Genomic DNA, 17,666 nt, shown 5'->3' on the forward strand with positions numbered 1-17,666 from the left:
CAGATGCTACGGCAAACTGCGGCTGGTCAAGGGAGAGCTTTTCATCTTCACCACAGCCCACGCCAAAACCAGTCAGTATTGTTTTCTATGTGGGAGTTAAAGTTTTAATGCTTAGAGGTAATATAACACCATCTAGTGGTCATATTGGAGAACTGCAGCTCTTTATCATACACTGGCTTTCAACTGTCAAATAAAAATTAATCACTTTGGACAGTTACTATGACATTTTAAGTTATGCCAACAAAGACAAAACATCCCCAGCACTTCCTGTCGCTCTTGAAGGCCTCATCTCTGATGAATGGGACTGTGACTCCATGATGCGTCCATGTGTGATCATCCTCGGTCCACAAGACAAATCAGTGTCAGTTTACAGACTTTTTTAGTCTCTACTATAACACATAGAAACTTAGCACTTAAGACATAATTATTTATTTTGTTGTTGAAACAGAGATACACATTCAAATGTGCTGTAAAATCAAGTGGTCATGATGCAGTTGTTTCACATTATACATGGTTGAGAATGAGGATAAATGTGCAATGTTGTTCAGTCTGATTTGTTTTTTAAAAATACACATGTAAAGATAGTTTATGGTGTAAGTAATTAGTAAACTAACTGTATTAGTACATTATTGTTAGTTACGCTGAGTTCACAGTCATTCTAGCTTGCAACAACAGAAAAGAATTAGTTTCAGTTTTAGATGTTTAAGGCCCGTGGTTTGAAAGATCCTGGTTTACTGTCTGGAATCTGGAAATAAAATAAAACAAAAACATTAGCAGAAATTAATAAATGTATATGCTCATGTTTTTTTGTGACAATGAGTTATGTTATATTATTGCAAAAGATTATTTGACCTATTCCTTTTATTCATTTTGTTTAAGTTAGCTCACTTTATTTTTCCTGGCATTGATTTAAGAGCCTTAAAAGCCCAAAACTCTGAATTCCTCAGTTTAATTTCAGTGGATTGGAGTGTTTCCTCCTTGACAAAATAATATTTTGGAAGAAACACTGAAACCTTGAAAATATACAGACTGTCAACAAAAATGTCAACTGGTTACCACTGCACTTCCTGAGTCAGAACATCAGTCTTCTCATATTATTACCTTCTGAGTGAACCTGGAGGCACAGGCCAGACAGGCTCTCTCTGGTGTTGCTGGACTGTCCAGGGAAAATGGGCCGACTAGACCAGACTCCGAGCGAGCAGCAGCCACAGCGTCTTTGATGGCGAAGAACACTGAGCTGCCCAGGAAGAGGACAGGTTCTCCAATACCCTGCAGAGCCAAAATATCATTGGTATGTTAGTTGTTGTGGAGACTGAAGCAATCACAGTTTCATCTGTATTTGACAGGTGAAACTTAAATATTTAAAAGGATAAAACAAGGAGGAAAAGATAAAAAGAAAAGACGAAGGACCTGATAAAATAAATCTGTACATATGTACATGACGACCTCTGACCTTTGAGGAGTAGATGGCGTGGGGGTTGTGGGAGTCTGACAGCAGGTAGACGTTGAATTGAAGCGGCATGTCACACACTGCGGGGATCTTATACTGAGACGGGCCGCGAGTGTACAGGAGCCCAGAGGGGGAAAACTTTAACTCCTCCAGGGTGTACAGACCCAAACCCTGCATGAACGCTCCTTCAATCTGAGAGGGACGGAGAGATAGAGGAGAGACAGGAGGAAAGTCAAAAGAGAGATGAACTGTAGAACAGTAGTGCTGCTCATTTCCCACACAAACCAGCATTAAAGAATGTGGAAGAAAAAGACTGTAAAGAATGCTCATCCACATTTGCAACAGTCACATTTATTTCATGGGTCCTGTGATTTTAAAAATATCAGAGGGTCGAAAATTGACAATGTTGTGTAACAGTACAGCCTCATTTGTGTGAGCCTTTACCAAAGAACCAGAAAACAGGATTAGTGCTGCTTTATCAGCTGTTGTTTTTTTCTAGAGGAATTTCTGAGAAATAAGCTGTGACAGAAAATGTCCCTGGACGTCCCTCAGATCCTGTTACAAACCTGCCCAATGTCCACAGAGGGGTTCAGACTCCTGCCGATGTCGACCACAATGTCCGTCTTCACAGTCTGCATGAAAAAAAAAACAGTTTTCTCAGCCTGATCTCATGAAAAAGTCTGTCTGGTGTAAAGGTTAAAGGTGTGAGCTCTGACCCTGTAGTCTCCTGTGAGGCAGTCCAGCTCCACCTCACAGCAACACGCTCCGAACGTGTAGTATGCATAAGGCTGACCCTCCATCTTGTCCCAGTCCATGTAAAGGTCTGGACCTCTGAGGACACACAAGAAGCTGTCACTATTTTCCAGGTTCATTAAGTCATTATTTCAGAGGGTCAGAGTTTAGATCAGTCTTACCTGTGGAATCCAGTAGCAGATAAACTGATTTTCTCAAAAAACGCTGCCCTGACCTGAGCACAGAAGACAAAAAGAAATTTATTAAAATGCTGCCTCAGTTTCCAGTGATCCTTCAGGATTAATCTACACTCATCAACTCATACCCAACTCTCCCATGATCCTTTAGGATCCTTCTGCCTCAATGGCTCCAGTCGCTGGTACAGAGTCTGGCAGGCGTTCTGAATGACAGAAATTTGAAATGATACTTACAAATATTATTCCATTTACTGTTAGAATACAGAGTAGTTTTTAATGCAGGAGCTGGACTTGACCTTGACTGCCATGCCGTTGGCATCAGTGCCAAAGGAAGCAGCAGAGGGGCAGGTGTTGGGAACAGTGTTGGTGCTGGTTTCACTGATGTAGATCTTAGAGGGCGGGATATGAAGCTCTCGGCTTGCAACCTAACAGCACACAGGAAACACACCCTGAGCTTGGAGGATAATACCAGCAAAAGATAAAAACTATGCCTGAGTCTCTCAACTCTACTAAACTTGTGCAGGAATGTCATTAAACTGAAAGATAAATAAAGGATAAGTGATCAGAGATTTAATGTCAGAGGAAGCCTATTTCCACCCTGACTGCTTTGTCACAGTACCTGCTGGATTTTAGTGTGGATTCCCTGGCCCATCTCCGTCCCCCCATGATTGACCAGAACAGAGCCGTCTTTATAGATGTGGACCAGAGCTGCAGCCTTTCCCACAAACACACAGGGGAAAAAGGAGAAAATTCAACTACAGACTAAAACTAACATTATCTTCTGTTTACAACTTGACAAAACTGAGGAGACCTGATTTAAGAAGCTCTCAGCAAACGCGATGCCATATTTAATAGGAATGAGGGACATCCCTCTCTTCTTCCAGCGGCTCTGCTGGTTGAACTGGTCGATGGCTCTGCGGCGGGCGCTGTAGTCAGACTTGGCCTTACATTCCTCCCAGCAGCGCAGCATGTTCTCTGGGCTGAACTCAAACTTGTAGTGGGTGACTGACAGCCCCTTGTACATGTTGATCTCCCGCACCTGATAAAGAATTTGGAAACAGGAACTCAGTTCAGATATAAAGCAAGATATCAACTGTTCCTTTTTTAAATTTTACAAGAAGAATAACATCAGGTTGATGGTAAGATGGGATGTAACCTGGTCTGGAGGGCGTCCCAGCACCACAGCCACATCGTTGACCATGTTCTCCACAACCATGATGCTTTGGGGCACGCCGAAGCCCCTGAAGGCGGTGTTGGAAGGCAGGTTGGTCCTGCAGGCGGCGGCACGGCCTCGCAGGTTGGGGATGTTGTAGGTGTTGTCCATGTGAAGCAGAATCTTCTCAACCACCTGCAAGAAGAAGAAATCCAGTGATGCAGACTGCTGAAGTCTGACCGCTCACCTTTAAGAACTAAGTCAAATTTCTTTTACCAACCAGAACAGATTCATCCACAGTGTTGCCAGCATTGGTGAAGTACTGGATATCTGCAGCCACGATCCTTCCATCATTCATGAAGCCCACCTGAAACAAGCAGCACTCAGCTGACAGGGTTTCTTTCCATCAAACTATTTAGATCATTAGTGTTACAAAGAACTGTCCTCTGTTGAGTGATGCAGTATTTCCTTCTCAGATTCTCCTTTCTTTTATTCCTTTGTTGATCTTTTCATTCCTTGAATAATCTTGTAACCCGTTGGATTCATCTTGGGGCCGATCTGTAGTATCAGTATCAGTCTCACGTTGGATGATAGAGTGTGTTACTGTACCTTGTACTTTCCCAGGATGGGGTGACGCCCTCCTGTAATCAACATGTCCTCCCCTCGCTCCAGAACACAGCGGACTGCATGATTGGTCCTGAACAGAAATTTAAAACAACAACTTTTCCAGCCTTTCCTTTCATTTTGATACACGCTGGCTTATACAAGAAATTTTTAAATTTTAAAAACCTATATTTAAACATCCTGTTTGTTGTTTTTCAGTCATGTGACTGTGACTTACTTCCATGCAGCCACAGAGGTGATAGAAGCCAGAATGGAGGTTTTAGTGACCTTTCCTCCAAACGCTCCGCCGATCCTTTTGACATGACACGTGACTCTGTTGGACGGGATGTCAAGCGTCTCTGCAACTGCATCCTGCAGTCAGAAAAAAAAGACAGAGCCCTTGAAAACCAAACAAATCCTCCTCAGCTCGGATTTCTCTTTTAGTTACCATCAGGTGCCAGCATACTTCAGGTTAGGACTGAGACAGAAAACAACAGCAGGTGTCCAGGTGTCTCGGTGTACCTGAGTTAAAGTTGGCCACTGTGTGGAGACGTAAACATTGAACTCTGTCTCTTCACCGACAGGAACAACCAGCATGCTCTGAGTCTCCATGTAGAAATGCTCCTGTCCACCCATTCGCATCTCTCCTGAGGAAAACAATTACAAACACAGATAGTTAGAAAAGACAGGGCTGATGTGCTGTGGTGTTCATGGTATGTTCTTCTAACACAAAGCAGATATTTACCCTCATAAACCTGATCAACACTCTTAAAGGCCTCAGTTACATTTCCTCTCTCGATCATCCTCAGTGGCTCAAAGAAAGACGACTTTTCAACAGCTTCCTGTCACAGTGAGAGAGGACAGACACCATGAGGAGCTGTGATTATGCCCAAGAGAAGATTTGACAGTGAATGTTGCACTTTCAGACCTCTATGGTGAAAACAGGGTCCGGCAGGTCTTCGTAGCTGATCTTCACAGCTGCTGCGCCTCGTTTGGCGTGCGCCCTGGTGTCAGCAACCACCGCACATACCATCTGACCGATGCACGACACCTGAGAACACACATCAACAGAGATAATTACACTGCGGACATCAAACACGATGATTTCTTGGAGCTCAAGTTGAAAACGAAAACACTACCTTGGACTCAGCAAGCAGCTCCTCGTGATAGCCAAACATTGAACGGACTTTCTTCCCAGGAATATCTTTGGAAGTGATGACATCGACAACACCAGGCAGCTGCAGAGCCTCGCTCACATCCAGCCCTCTGTTGGACAGAAGATTTAAAACAGGAAGTGGAGATTCAGAGATCGTTGGCTGTGAAACAGGAATCTCCAGGAAACTGTGACTTTCTCCTTACGTGATCTTAGCGTGTGCCCGAGAGCTCGTGACCAGAGCCAGGAAGAGCTCCCCGTCTGTTTTGGGGATGTCATCACAGTAGACGGCTTCACCTGTGGCCTGGCTGATGGCAGAGCGATGCATGATGGGACGTCCCACTGGGTCCTGGTTGCTCTGGCCCTTTGACACATGCTGGATGAGGAGAAAATATTTCACAATCTGTTTCTTCTTTAAGATGTGAGAACACACATACTTAAAATGACTTCTTTATTTTCTGACCTGGAACTCCTGCAGGCTGCGTTGGATCTCTCTGGGTAAAGGCTTGATCTGCATCTTCTCAGGAAGCTCATCTGTGATCACATTCTGTAAGAAAATAACTCTTTTTAAGTCCCTTGTCTCAATATCCTGCAGCAGTGGCTATTTTCTAAAGCCCCTGCTCAGTCCTACCATTTCTCTGAGCTTCTGCAGGACCTCCAGGTTAAATTTGAAGAGGAAGCTGAGAGTCAGGGAGCGCCGAAACTCTACTTTTCCTCCCGGGGCCGAAGGAGGCAGGGCCAACTCGTCCAGGAGGATGTCATAGGCTCGGCTGAGGGTTTCATCGTCCCACGGCCTGAATGAAACACAAGCGGAGCACAGGAAAGTGTGGTTTTCATTTTATCTGGTTTTTATTTTTCAGCTGTAAGAGTTAAAGATAAATGAGGAGCAAAAAGCGAAAGAAATGCAGTGAAAGTGAGGAAGCCAGAGACTAGGAAACCATGGAAGGAGACAGGATGAAACAGGAGAATTTTCACTTCTGATCACAAGGAAATAAAGCCTAAAGTGCTGATTAGACTAAATGATCCCATGCAATAAATACCACACTGACCTTGCGACAATAGCTGCGCAGGTTTTGGCAGCGCTGACGGTGGTCGGTCCCATTCCTCCATAGTAAATACTAATGTCCTGAACCACTCTAGATCCCTCAGAGAAAAACACTCTCATCCCTGTCGTCACGGTGGCAAAAGAGCTCTCCTTCCTCGGAGCCTGACGGAAAGCTCGGACAAACTCACCCTGCAGGACAAACACAGCATTATATTACACTTTCACGTGATCATTTTAAAGGTTTTAAAGAATGCCTCCTCATCGTTTTCCTCTTTTGGTTTGGAATAAAGAAGGAGAACTGGGGAAAGAGCATGAGCAGAGACAGCAGTGGAAGAGGAACAACAAGTTAAATTAAATGTTAAACAACAAGGAAAAAAAATCCCTGCAAGCACCTGACCAATAACAACAATTGTGGGTGCAGATGGATTCTCTCAGAGAGAACATTTTTACCTTTCTGGAAAAGGGAATGAAGACAGAGACGAGGATCTCTTCCGGTTTCAGGATGGTTTTCCCAAAGCTCACAAAGAAGTCCTGATTGAGAGGAACCTCTCGTCTTCCTCCTGGTGGATTCAGACAGAAAGGCTTGTTAATCAGACTTGAGAAATGTTTTTTTTAGTCTAAACAGCAGAGGCTCCTCTGGAAAGCCTTTGTTTTTCTCAATTAAATAAAGTGGTGGCAACTCACCGCTGGAAATGACGCTCACTTTGCTGTTCCCAGCAGCCAGAATAGGATTCAGGTCTGAATTAGGGTACGCGCTCATGATGTTACCTCCAAGAGACTAAATGTGTAAAAAGAAGAATTAACACACTGCAAACTCATCAAATCATCTGATGTGAATCTGTTAAAATAATGTTTCATCTATTCTCCAGGACAGGAGAAGAAAATTAGTAAAGGAAGGAAAGACGGAGGAAGAAAGGCAGGAAGTTAAGAAGAGAAGAGAGAGAAACTGGTTAAAGTAAAGAATGCCAGACATCTCCTTACAGCAACATTACGGATCTGCTGGCTTCCCAGGTTCCCCAGCTGCTGGATCAGGGCCTTGAAGAGTTCGGTCTTCTCCTCTGGAAGCTGAGGAACCAGCTTCTCCAAAAGAGACCGAACCTCGGACAGACTGCAGCCTGCTCCCAAACAAACACCTGCAGAAAACCGAGTATGTTAACACAGCCAGTAACAAAACCAGAAACCTGTGGTACTTTTTGCAGAATTACTCTCTGTGTAACAAAGTCCCACCCTGTGGTGTCTGGGTGACCTCAAACAGCTCCGTAACTCTGGTTGGAGATATTATCAGTGGATGCTGGACACCTTTGAACCTCATGTCTGGACCTTCAACACAAAGCAGAAAGACCACCGCTTAGTTAACTGTGTTTTTTCTGAATCAAAAGAAGTTTGAGTCTATAAATCAGGAGCATTTTGTTGACTGAGAGACCCTTTTTCTAAACATTCTGTGAAAAAAAGATCATCCTTTTTAATAGGAGGAGCAGCCATAATTTAAAAGCATTTTTTCAACTGGAAAATCTGAAACAAAGGCAGTGAAAATGAGTAAATTGACTGCACTTTAGTCAACAGACGTAGCTGTGGTCAAGTGGAACAGCAGAAACTGGTTGTACTGGTCACCTATGTTGGTGTTGCCCATCACCAGTGGAGCTTTAGGGTTACTGGTCTTCAGCTGGACCAGCTCCTCCAGAGAGGTGGGGGACACCCAGGTCATCCTCTCCCCACAGAAGGTGAGAGTCTGTGGGTTCGCCATCTCTGCCATCAGCTATGAAGAGACGGCCATTTTTAATACTGCGACTGCTGACAATTCAGCTCAGTTCTTTTACATAATTCACACACACAAATTAATCCCATCTCTGAAAAGTGCTGACACCAAACAAGGTAACCTCTTGTTGTGTGAAACAACATGTGATGGCTTACAATCAGTTCAGGAGGGAAGATCAGCTCCTGTGTCGGGTCTAGTGGCAGAAAATCATCCTTGTCAAACAACTGTGGCTTTTCCTGCAGGGCATAATGAGAGGGTAAAGAGGCAGAATAACAAGCACTGAAACTGGATTACAGCATGATCACAGGAATGATGTGTGGAGAGAAATATATAATAATGATGCAATAATCAGTGAAATCTTTTCAGAAGAGGGTGTGACTGGTGTTAATTACAGGTTAAAGGAGAGAAGAGAAAAGAATGGGAAAAAATAGAGAGTAAAAGACAAAAGGGACAAAGAGAGAAGTAGAAAAAAAGGAAAAATTAATCAGTTTTTCGCTCACATGCTCTGGTTCATCAGCATTGTTCGCTCCATTGAGGCAACAGTTTCCGACTCCATTGGCTTGGCAGCAGTTTGTTTCCTGTTGGGATCATTTTACATGGATGTCACACTGACTGCAGCAATTACACATGACACTTTCACATCACATGACTTTCTATCACCAGATCAAAAGGATTTATAACAGACAAAGCCTTTCAGTTGTACTTGTGATTGTTTTTTTTTTTTGGTTGCTGCTTTGCTATCAGATCTGAAACTCAGGTATTGTGATACTAAACAACTAATCAGTCATAAGACTGTGATATCAGACATCATCATCAGCCTCACTGCTGATTATTCCTGAATTATGTCACTTGCACTAGCTGCAGAGCTGAGCTTTGTACCTGACAGAAGGTCCTGCAGCCGTCAACAATAGGGCGATATCCAGTACAGCGACACAGATTACCTGAAAAGCAGCAACATGTGAGGAAAGGGCTGAGTGCATATCAGATTTCTGTGTTTGTGTACCTAGACAATGTGCAGTACTTCATGGAAAATCACTTGATGTGTTCCCACCCAGAAGAATAATTTGCTTTTAACTGGATTAGTTGCACATAATTTGTGATAAATGCATGTTAAAACCCATTAGAAGTGACCTGTAAACATAACAGAGTTCAGAAGAGCAGATTTCACACACCAGCCAGAGCCTGGGTGATGTCCTCCATGGTTGGTTGAGGTTTGTTCCTCAGCAGAGCATACATGGACATCACCATCCCTGGAGTGCAGAAGCCGCACTGGGAGCCATGAGCTTTCGCTATTCGCTCCTGTAAACACAACACCCACAGCCCAATTCAAATGTATTTGTACAGTATTAATGCACTAATGAAATGTAGTAAAAGTGCTTTTGGTCTCTTTGTTTCTTCCTCAGTTACTGAAATCAGACTTGTAATTAAATAAAAGAGAAAAGAATGAGACACTCTCTATTCCCTCAGCACATAACGCTGAGCTGCTCATGAGTAACACTGACCTGTACAGGGTGGATCCTGGTCTTGGTGCTGCCGATGCCCTCCACCGTGATGACTGCAGCTCCGTGGAGCTGACAGAGCGGCAGGAGGCAGGCGTTGGCTGAGTAATGTCTGATAGTATAGTAAAGGTGAACTGTGCTGATGGAAACATGCTGCAGAAAACATTACAGTGGACTTTAATCTTTATTGTTGATGCTACTATTGAAACTTCACACGAAGGGGTCAGCAATCGGGTTTAACTGTGAAGTTAATGACTTGTGTAGAGCTGAAATAATAAGCAGCTATGTAGATGACTAATTAAGTCGGTTTTACATTTGAAAGTGTGTGTGTTTGTGATGGATTATCTCCTCTGCTACAGGACGGGGAAGGAGTGAAACAGATGTTGTGTATTGGTTTGGTTCCAGAACAGGAAATCAGCCAGCACAAAAAAATTCTGTTAACTCTTGGCTGTAAATGTTCAAACCACTCTGGCAGAAAGCCAGTTCACATTCAGACTAACTCTTGTTTTCTGAGAATCTAATTTAGTTTTTAAAAAATGGTGGCAGTGTTTGGTATTTTTGGTATTTTGGAATTTTATCAACCTTGTTCGTGTCTGTGTTACACCCAGTTGTAACAAACACTGGCTGTGGGGAGTTTAGCAGACTCAGCAGACCGCTGTGTCCCCACCAGGGAGGAGTCGTTCATTGGTTAATAATGAGAAACTATCAAGCACAGCTTAATAAAAATAAAACTCTCTGTGGTGTGTTTTGTCACTTGTTTTCCATCTAATCCTGGTTTAATTCTGGTAAAGGTTAAAAATTATACACATCTGATCTAAAGTCAAGAGGATGGTGAAGAACTTCATTTAGATAAATCAAACACACTCATGAATATGCTGCAGTCTGATGAGCTAAAGTAACTAAAGTACGTATGCCAGTTATTCCACTACACGTACGTAACAGCAGCAAAATTTCTAAATGATAGTTTCTATTATGATAACTTGTTATTGGCTGATAATATTAGCTGGCTGAATCATCAGCTCTAGTGCAAACTTGTGTCATTTTCTGCTGGTGCACAACAATAAAGTGCTTTTAAAACTTTAACACATTAACACCCAATCAGAGCCCAGCAGCGGGGCCATGTGATGTATAATAAAGGATACATGATGGTTTTGGTGGCAGGCTGATAGCGAGACACCATGACCGTGCACGCCCCGCAGCCTCCACCGCCGCAGCCGTACTTGGTCCCAGTTAACCGCACTGAAGTCACCGTCAAGGAGATAACCAACCTCTGATGATGGAACAGGAACCTGAAGGTGGTGCTCAAATCATACAGTTTGTTTAAAAAACTTTAAATATTAAGGTGGATTTGAAGACTCAAAGGATACGTTTCTCTCTGAGGAAGGATAACAGCATCGTCTCAGGGTCGGCATGGTTCTCTGTTACCTGTTTACACAGAAAATCACAATCAGAGATCACACTGTGGGTTGGTGGTCATGTTAAAACAAAGGGAAAAAGGTTGATTTTGCCACTTTCTTTGCAGAGAAGATGAAAAATGCAAAAAGAAAAATACTCTGGAACAGCAAATGCAATTTGAATCTAAAGGTACAAAGGTGATTTTTAATTAAAATAAAAACACAAGTTGAGCTATCTGCACCAGCCCAATACAGCACTGTTATTGAGTAAAAAAAAATCTGATAAAAAAATATAAACTAATTGCTTTTATCATCTCAAACTAAGAGATAAAATGGAATAATATGACAAACATAACCACTATATTACAAAACAATGATCTACACAAGTTCCAGATCAACTGTCCTAGCATGCATGCAATTTAATTTCAAGGTTATTTGATTTCCTTTTCCATGCATGTCATTGATTTTTTTCTATGTATTTTTCTAGGTTAAAGCCATTAGGACAAAGGAGTCTGTGTCTCCTGTCATCTCTTATTGAAAACTACCAGTTTTATCTCTGAAATGTAGTTATAACTAAAGTGGCCTCAAATGTGAATACTTACAGTAAATTTGTACTTAAGTACCTGAGTAAATGTACTTAGTTGCATTCCAACAATACTCCTGTTGTTGGTACAATGGCTACTATACACTATAATGAGTGACCTACTGTATGTCCAGCTGTTTTTAATTAAAGTTAATGACTCTTCTTGTAGAGTTGGGATACAGCTTTTTTAAAATGTTCCCTCCAAACCAAAAATGGGTCAAATACTTTACTTTTTTTAGCCGTTAATAGAAACTATGTCATAAATTTTACAGTTGAGGTCAGTTGAGCTTTTATTTGTTTAACCTCTCGGCTCTTTCCGTCAATGAATCTGACCGGTTACAGATTTCTCTGTAACACTGGTTGTTGATTTGTGGCTACTTTAGCTAGTTTTGTAAATATTTTACCTGCGTAGGTCCCTGACACTGCTCTATGAGTTGAGGGAAAATCGCTAAAAATCCTTTTTTAAGGCTTGAAAACTGACATTTGTAACGGACGTTGACGAAACTAACTACAAGCTAACAAACAGTTAAAACAAGTTACACTGCCACAAACCGTTTAATTTATAGCATAAATGTTACACTTACCTTTTTGCCGTTGATAAAGAAGCATAAAGTGTCTCCTTCTTTCCCCGCTGACATCTTTGAAGTGCAAAAAACCAATCTGTCACCAGGATAAATGAAGTACAAAGCAACCTAAAGCACTTCCGACTGTTGACACTTTCAAAATAAAAGACGCAACTGTCCAGAAAAAGGCAGCGGTGGAAAATAAAGTACATTTACTTAAATATTGCTCTGAATTACAACCTTAAAGGGGTGGTAAATAATTTTTTGAGAGTTAAGCTCTTTTGACTTAATACTCCACTACATGTGAACCTGTGAAAAGGCTGTGGTTACTTTTAAGATTGCGATTTCATGTGCAAAACATTTGAAAATAAAAATAATAATAAATACAACACTGTAGTGCCAGTGGAAAGTTTTGGCTTGGGGACTGGTTAATTTGAATATTTTAAAGGGGATTCAAAGTGATTAAACTACCAAGTCTGGAGAAAGTTTGTGTAGCAAATTCATATTAAAGAAGAGATATATATATATATATATATATATATATATATATATATATATATATATATATATATATATATATATATATATATATATATATTAAGATTTATACCACAATTCAACAGTTCCAATGACTTTTTATGCTGAAAATTACTACTTTACATCTATTTTAGGTGTTTTATTTTTAGATCTACTATCACCGTATTTCCTGTCTCACACTGCTAATTAACTCTAACTTGATTGATCCAGTTTGATCGTACAGGACTATAGAAACGCCCACACCAGCCTTATATGACCTGTAGACACACATAATCTACATGTTAAGGAAAGTTTCAGGGACACGGTGGATTAAAATCATGACTGGTGAATCTCAGTATCATTCATTGTCATAGAAAGAAGCAGCTGGCTCTGTATCTCTGTGTATTTTGGATAGTCTCTACTATATATTCTCTCTTTGTTATTTTCTTTTTGTCACTTTTATTGAGTGTTTTTGCTGTGACAGTTAAAGTCTAAGAAACAGATATAATTCCCTGCAAGTGAATACATGTGTGTGCTATGCTCTCCTTTGCAGCGTATTATACAACAAGTTTTAAATGATGTAATAATTAACCTGAACTAGGTGAACAGGTGAAGACCAAACTTCAGTCTGTGGTATTTTATTGACCAAACTGTGACATGACGATGGATGAGATAATTCTTCCAAAAATTACTTTTCACTCAGAGAAAACATTTATTAATATTTTTCACTGTAACACTAATTTGCTGATTTCTTAGCAAAGGCTCATAAGGAAGAAAAAAGCTGATAACAATCTCAGATTTGTTGTCAGACAGACAGTGCAGGTGCAGAGTTGAGCCACAGGAGGGAGCTAAAGGCAAAGATAATCTGTAAAATATCAGTTCAGGAAGGAGTCGATCAAAAACCTTCTGGAAAAAGCAACAACATAATCAGTAGTTGAAACGTCTAAGAACTTGTTTTCCACAGTTTCATGTATCTTTGGTCGTTTATTCTTTCTTCTTTGTGCAGTATGTGACAGCGTTTCGTAAATTATTGCGTGCAGGGTTGAAAACTCAGCTTTCATTTGATTTATTTCACAAGACAAATATATAAAGTCAAGGTCATAGCTTGTGCTCGTCTGTCAAGTCTTCACTTTCTTCTTATTTTTCTGTGTTGGACATGATCCTCACCTCTTCTGCCTACAGAGCAGCAGCTACAGTTCAGGTTTTAGATGCAGGTTTGGGTCCTGTACCACAGCACTCATGCAGCAGAAGGCTAGAGCTAGTTTTCTACAGCGTTTCCGTGCTGATATGAGCCCTGATAAAGCAGCACGTCACCTCAGTCAGATCTCTGAGTGTGGGAAAGTCCTGCAGGAACAGCAGAGTGAGCGCTCAGCCGTCCCCTGTTCCCTGTTTGATCTCCTCTCAGTTTATTTACTCAGCTTTTGTTCCAGGTTAAACGTAAGTGGCTTCACCTTTTCTCACAGGATTGAGTTTCTTTAACACTTACACCAGGTATGATTCCTGAGGATCCAGAAAACCCCTTAAAGACAAACAAAACATCTCTCTCTCATCCCTCTGTGCTTCTCATCAAACATCGTTTTTGGGTCAGTGGGGTTGACCTCTGACCTCCGAGGGTTAGCGTGTGTGTTTTCCTGGTGTCCACACACAGTTTGAGTCGAGCACATTCCTCCTCCTGCGAGCGTCAGACAGATTGGGTTTATTTACTCAAATCGCAGCATGTTTGGTTGAGATTTACAGCTTAAGACGCAGCAGACGGGTCAAAAGTGCCACAGCACACAACACACACAGACACACCCTCAGGACTACTGGTTTCCAGACTCCTCACCATGTAGTCCTGCTGTTTGGAGACTGATTTCAGGAAATATTTACATGTTGGTTTGACTGTCATCAGCTGAAAATGAATGAATCTCATCCCTCCTCCTCTTCATCTTTTATTTCCCACTGCAGACGTGACTTCAGTTGCAGATCAGTTTTCTATCTTTCAGTTCATCTCTTCTTCTAGAGGAGGAAGTCATTTCTCCTGTAGTCAGCTGAATATCTAAAGTATAACCTTACACTTAAACCTTAGGTGGTAAACTAGAAATTGGCTGTGTGTTTTGGCCTTGAGGTGTCACAAGAGACACTTTGATTTTTCATTGGAAACATTATCAAGCTATAACCCAGCAAAGTGCTGCGTACAGTTAAGAGTCCTGAGCAGCACTGCCAACGTTCAGCCACATTTGATGCGCAGTGGGAGATAATTTCCCTCCATAAGTACAGCTTACACAGGCCAAGTGAGGAAACTACCACTTTTATTTACTCACTTGGCAATTAAACACTCAGAACATGAGGAAGACGTGAGGGAAAAATGTTGAGAGTAATTGGAAAAAGTTGTGGATTTGACCTGAGGCAAACACACAGCTGAAAAGTGATTTAAACCTGGAACAGATGACAGCTTTCTGTGAGTTATTCACTATGAGAAGCATTTAAATACAGTATGTAGTTAAATTAATGCTTGTGTGATGTTTAAGGACTCATGTCAACAGTCTTGTAAAATCATTTTTCTGCACCTCTCCACAGACTGTGAGCTAAAAAAAAAAAAAAAAAACCTCTGAAGAAACAGAAAAGTTGACTCCACAGCTACATGAACTCAAATTAAAACCTTAGTTTTTGGCCTGAGGTGGATTTTTTATTCATTTCTGCACAAAAACATCAGCGACCACAGACAGAGTCTTTGTTAGGACATCCATTTTGTCATTATTTACGACCAAAAGAACCCGAATGTGTGACCCATTTACAGCTGACAAATTAGGAGGAAGGAGCTGAGACTGTCTGGCAGCATCTGTCTGTCACGGCTGAGTTAAAAGGAAAGTTAAATAAACACATTTAGAAAGTTTAGAAACTCCTTTTGGTTCCATATAGAGTCTAAAAATGATGAGAGCAGAAGGTGTGGGAGCGTATCACTTCAAAACAGCTGGATTTATCATTTTGGTTTCCGAGTCAGATGAAACTCTGTCAGGAAACAGACTGAAACTTTAGATTTCGCTTCACTGCACTGCTGAGCATAACAGACGACAAGAAAACATGTCTGCCAGCAGGGATTCGCTCATTGTTTAGATACTAGAAATAAAGAAAGACTACAGGCTGTTGTGTAATAACTGGACTTGGACCCCGAGAGGCGCATTTTAAAAGCAAAGTTAACATCTCACATGTGTGTCAGATAGCACAGCAGAGTTCAGGGGCCACTCTGGATCGAGGCTGAATGTTTCTTGTTTGAAAGTTGTAGAGCTCAGTTGAAGTGGTAAAACAAAGTGTGGAGAGCTCTGTTAATGTGGCTGAGAAATTCTCCATACGCAGGCAAATGTATTTGTTTTTTGCAAACAGCAAAACAAGCCAGAAATATGCCAAATCACTAAAAATCATGTGACAGAGTTGGAGGTGGAGTCGCTCTGTTTTCAGCGTGTTTCAGTTTATTTCTGTCAAAAGTTTTCTCCCAGCATCCTCTGGGAGCGTCGTGGTGGAGACGCCCTCTGGATTACAGAGGTGAGTGGTGTAATTTAACATGTTAATGACACGCTCCACCGAGCAGCTGTTATTAAAGTTAGAGATCTGTCGCCATGCCACTCTACGCTTTCACTTTACACTGTTTCTCCTGTTTCCAGACTTAACCTTTAATTTAAAGAAGGACAGAGAAGCTCCCTCATTACTGTGCACGTTAAAAAACATTTATTTTCTAACAGGGTTGGCTGTGTATTTTTGTCAAAGCTTAGTTTCTACCCAAATGTTTTCTGTCTTGGAAATCAGTGTTAGTAGAAGTATATCCATTCAAAAAAAAAAAAAAAGCAACAGCACATGACAGAATTCTTCTTCTAACGTCACTTTAAAAGGAGAATTCATCGAGTCTGTCACAATCCGATTTACCCCCACATCTGCATTTAAATGTCTTTGTGTGTGTGTGTGTGTGAACATATGAAATAATTGGCTTTGACAGCAGCAAAGACAGAGCCAGAGCTTTGCTGCCTCCTACACAACAGATTAGTCTCACTGCTGAGCGAGGTAACCTGCATTTAACACACATGTACTGTACAGCTGTACAGTACATTTAAATATGATTGTGTTTACTTTACTGTCATGTCACATTATGTTGCTTCGCTTGTGATGGAGAGCAAACGTCAAAATTTGCTCCATGATTCCTGAATATTCTGGGAATGTCAAACATGTGAAAACATTTTGACACTGTTGACTGAACAGCTGCTACTTTATTTTGAATTAATGGTTGTATTCTTGTTTTTGGTGCCACAACTGAGTACATTTTAATATCTTTTAATATCTTAAACATGTGTTACATATTCCAGCTTTAAGCCCTTCATTTGACTTTATATGACTTGTTGATGACTCTCATGGTTTCTCTCTCTCCACCTCTTTCCCAGACTCCCAGCCTGTAATTAAAATGATAATGAGCTGTGTTTCAAACGAAGCCTCGGCCGTGACGTCAGCAGTGACTCTCGTTTCACCCCGACACGCTCCTGGCAGGAGGAAACACAGCCGGATTAGCCTCCCCCTGAACCGGCTCGCAGCTCGGCAAACCCTGAACACACCCCACAACCGAGAGAGAGTGTGTGACTGCAACAGCAGCACATAGGTGGAATTTGCATTTTAATAGGAAGAGTTCATTTCCAATGAGCCACTGATCCATTTTGGAGCAGAAGAATAGAAATGATGATGTGTTCAGAGAGCTGAATGAAGGATCCTGACGTCAGCCAGTTTACCTGGGCCTCATCTTGGGTCTAATGTTGGGATTTGAGGACAGTGTGAGGGGGAAATCAACAGGGTTTAGATGGACAAAGGCCAGAAACCACAGTGTAGAAAGACTGGATCTTAGAGATTTAAAAAAGCGGAGATTAGGAAGATAAAAGTCGACGTTTCTGTCTTTCTGGAGAGAGGAAGACACTGGAGTTAAAAAAAGAAGAAAATCCAACACCAAAGCAGAAAAGAGCAGATTTGATAAAGACAGAAACTGGAGCTTAAAACGACCCACACATG

At 41.4% G+C, this 17,666-nt stretch overlaps 1 protein-coding gene across 1 annotated transcript; it reads right to left on the minus strand.

Moving 5' to 3' along the window:
* Positions 1-413: 413 nt before the first annotated feature.
* aox6 (aldehyde oxidase 6) lies at positions 414-12,247 on the minus strand. Its single transcript, XM_018661308.2, has 35 exons — positions 12,150-12,247; positions 10,956-11,013; positions 10,731-10,827; positions 9,592-9,700; positions 9,262-9,388; positions 8,969-9,030; positions 8,590-8,667; positions 8,245-8,325; positions 7,945-8,089; positions 7,561-7,653; positions 7,315-7,466; positions 7,018-7,111; positions 6,784-6,893; positions 6,338-6,522; positions 5,920-6,082; positions 5,752-5,835; positions 5,495-5,664; positions 5,275-5,401; positions 5,064-5,186; positions 4,881-4,977; positions 4,658-4,782; positions 4,374-4,507; positions 4,142-4,229; positions 3,813-3,899; positions 3,536-3,727; positions 3,191-3,418; positions 2,999-3,094; positions 2,676-2,804; positions 2,508-2,582; positions 2,365-2,417; positions 2,167-2,281; positions 2,017-2,082; positions 1,454-1,642; positions 1,102-1,269; positions 414-745 (listed from the first exon to the last, which is right to left on the minus strand). Exons 1-35 carry the CDS (start codon positions 12,201-12,203, stop codon positions 695-697), a joined length of 4,005 nt encoding a protein of 1,334 aa, XP_018516824.1. The 5' UTR covers positions 12,204-12,247; the 3' UTR covers positions 414-694.
* Positions 12,248-17,666: the final 5,419 nt, after the last annotated feature.

The sequence above is a fragment of the Lates calcarifer genome, linkage group LG7_2 (genome assembly GCF_001640805.2).
Source record: "Lates calcarifer isolate ASB-BC8 linkage group LG7_2, TLL_Latcal_v3, whole genome shotgun sequence".
NCBI lineage: Eukaryota > Metazoa > Chordata > Actinopteri > Centropomidae > Lates > Lates calcarifer.

What these genes read in the sequence shown, in the direction of transcription:
- aox6 (XM_018661308.2), bottom strand. Translation starts at nt 12,203, where the DNA reads ATGTCAGCGGGGAAAGAAGGAGACACTTTATGCTTCTTTATCAACGGC. An exon ending in ACCCTGTTTTCACCATAGAG is followed by an intron (nt 4,978 to 5,063) that starts GTCTGAAAGTGC and finishes TCACTGTGACAG; the next exon opens with GAAGCTGTTGAAAAGTCGTC. An exon ending in CTGTGGATGAATCTGTTCTG is followed by an intron (nt 3,728 to 3,812) that starts GTTGGTAAAAGA and finishes TTCTTCTTGCAG; the next exon opens with GTGGTTGAGAAGATTCTGCT.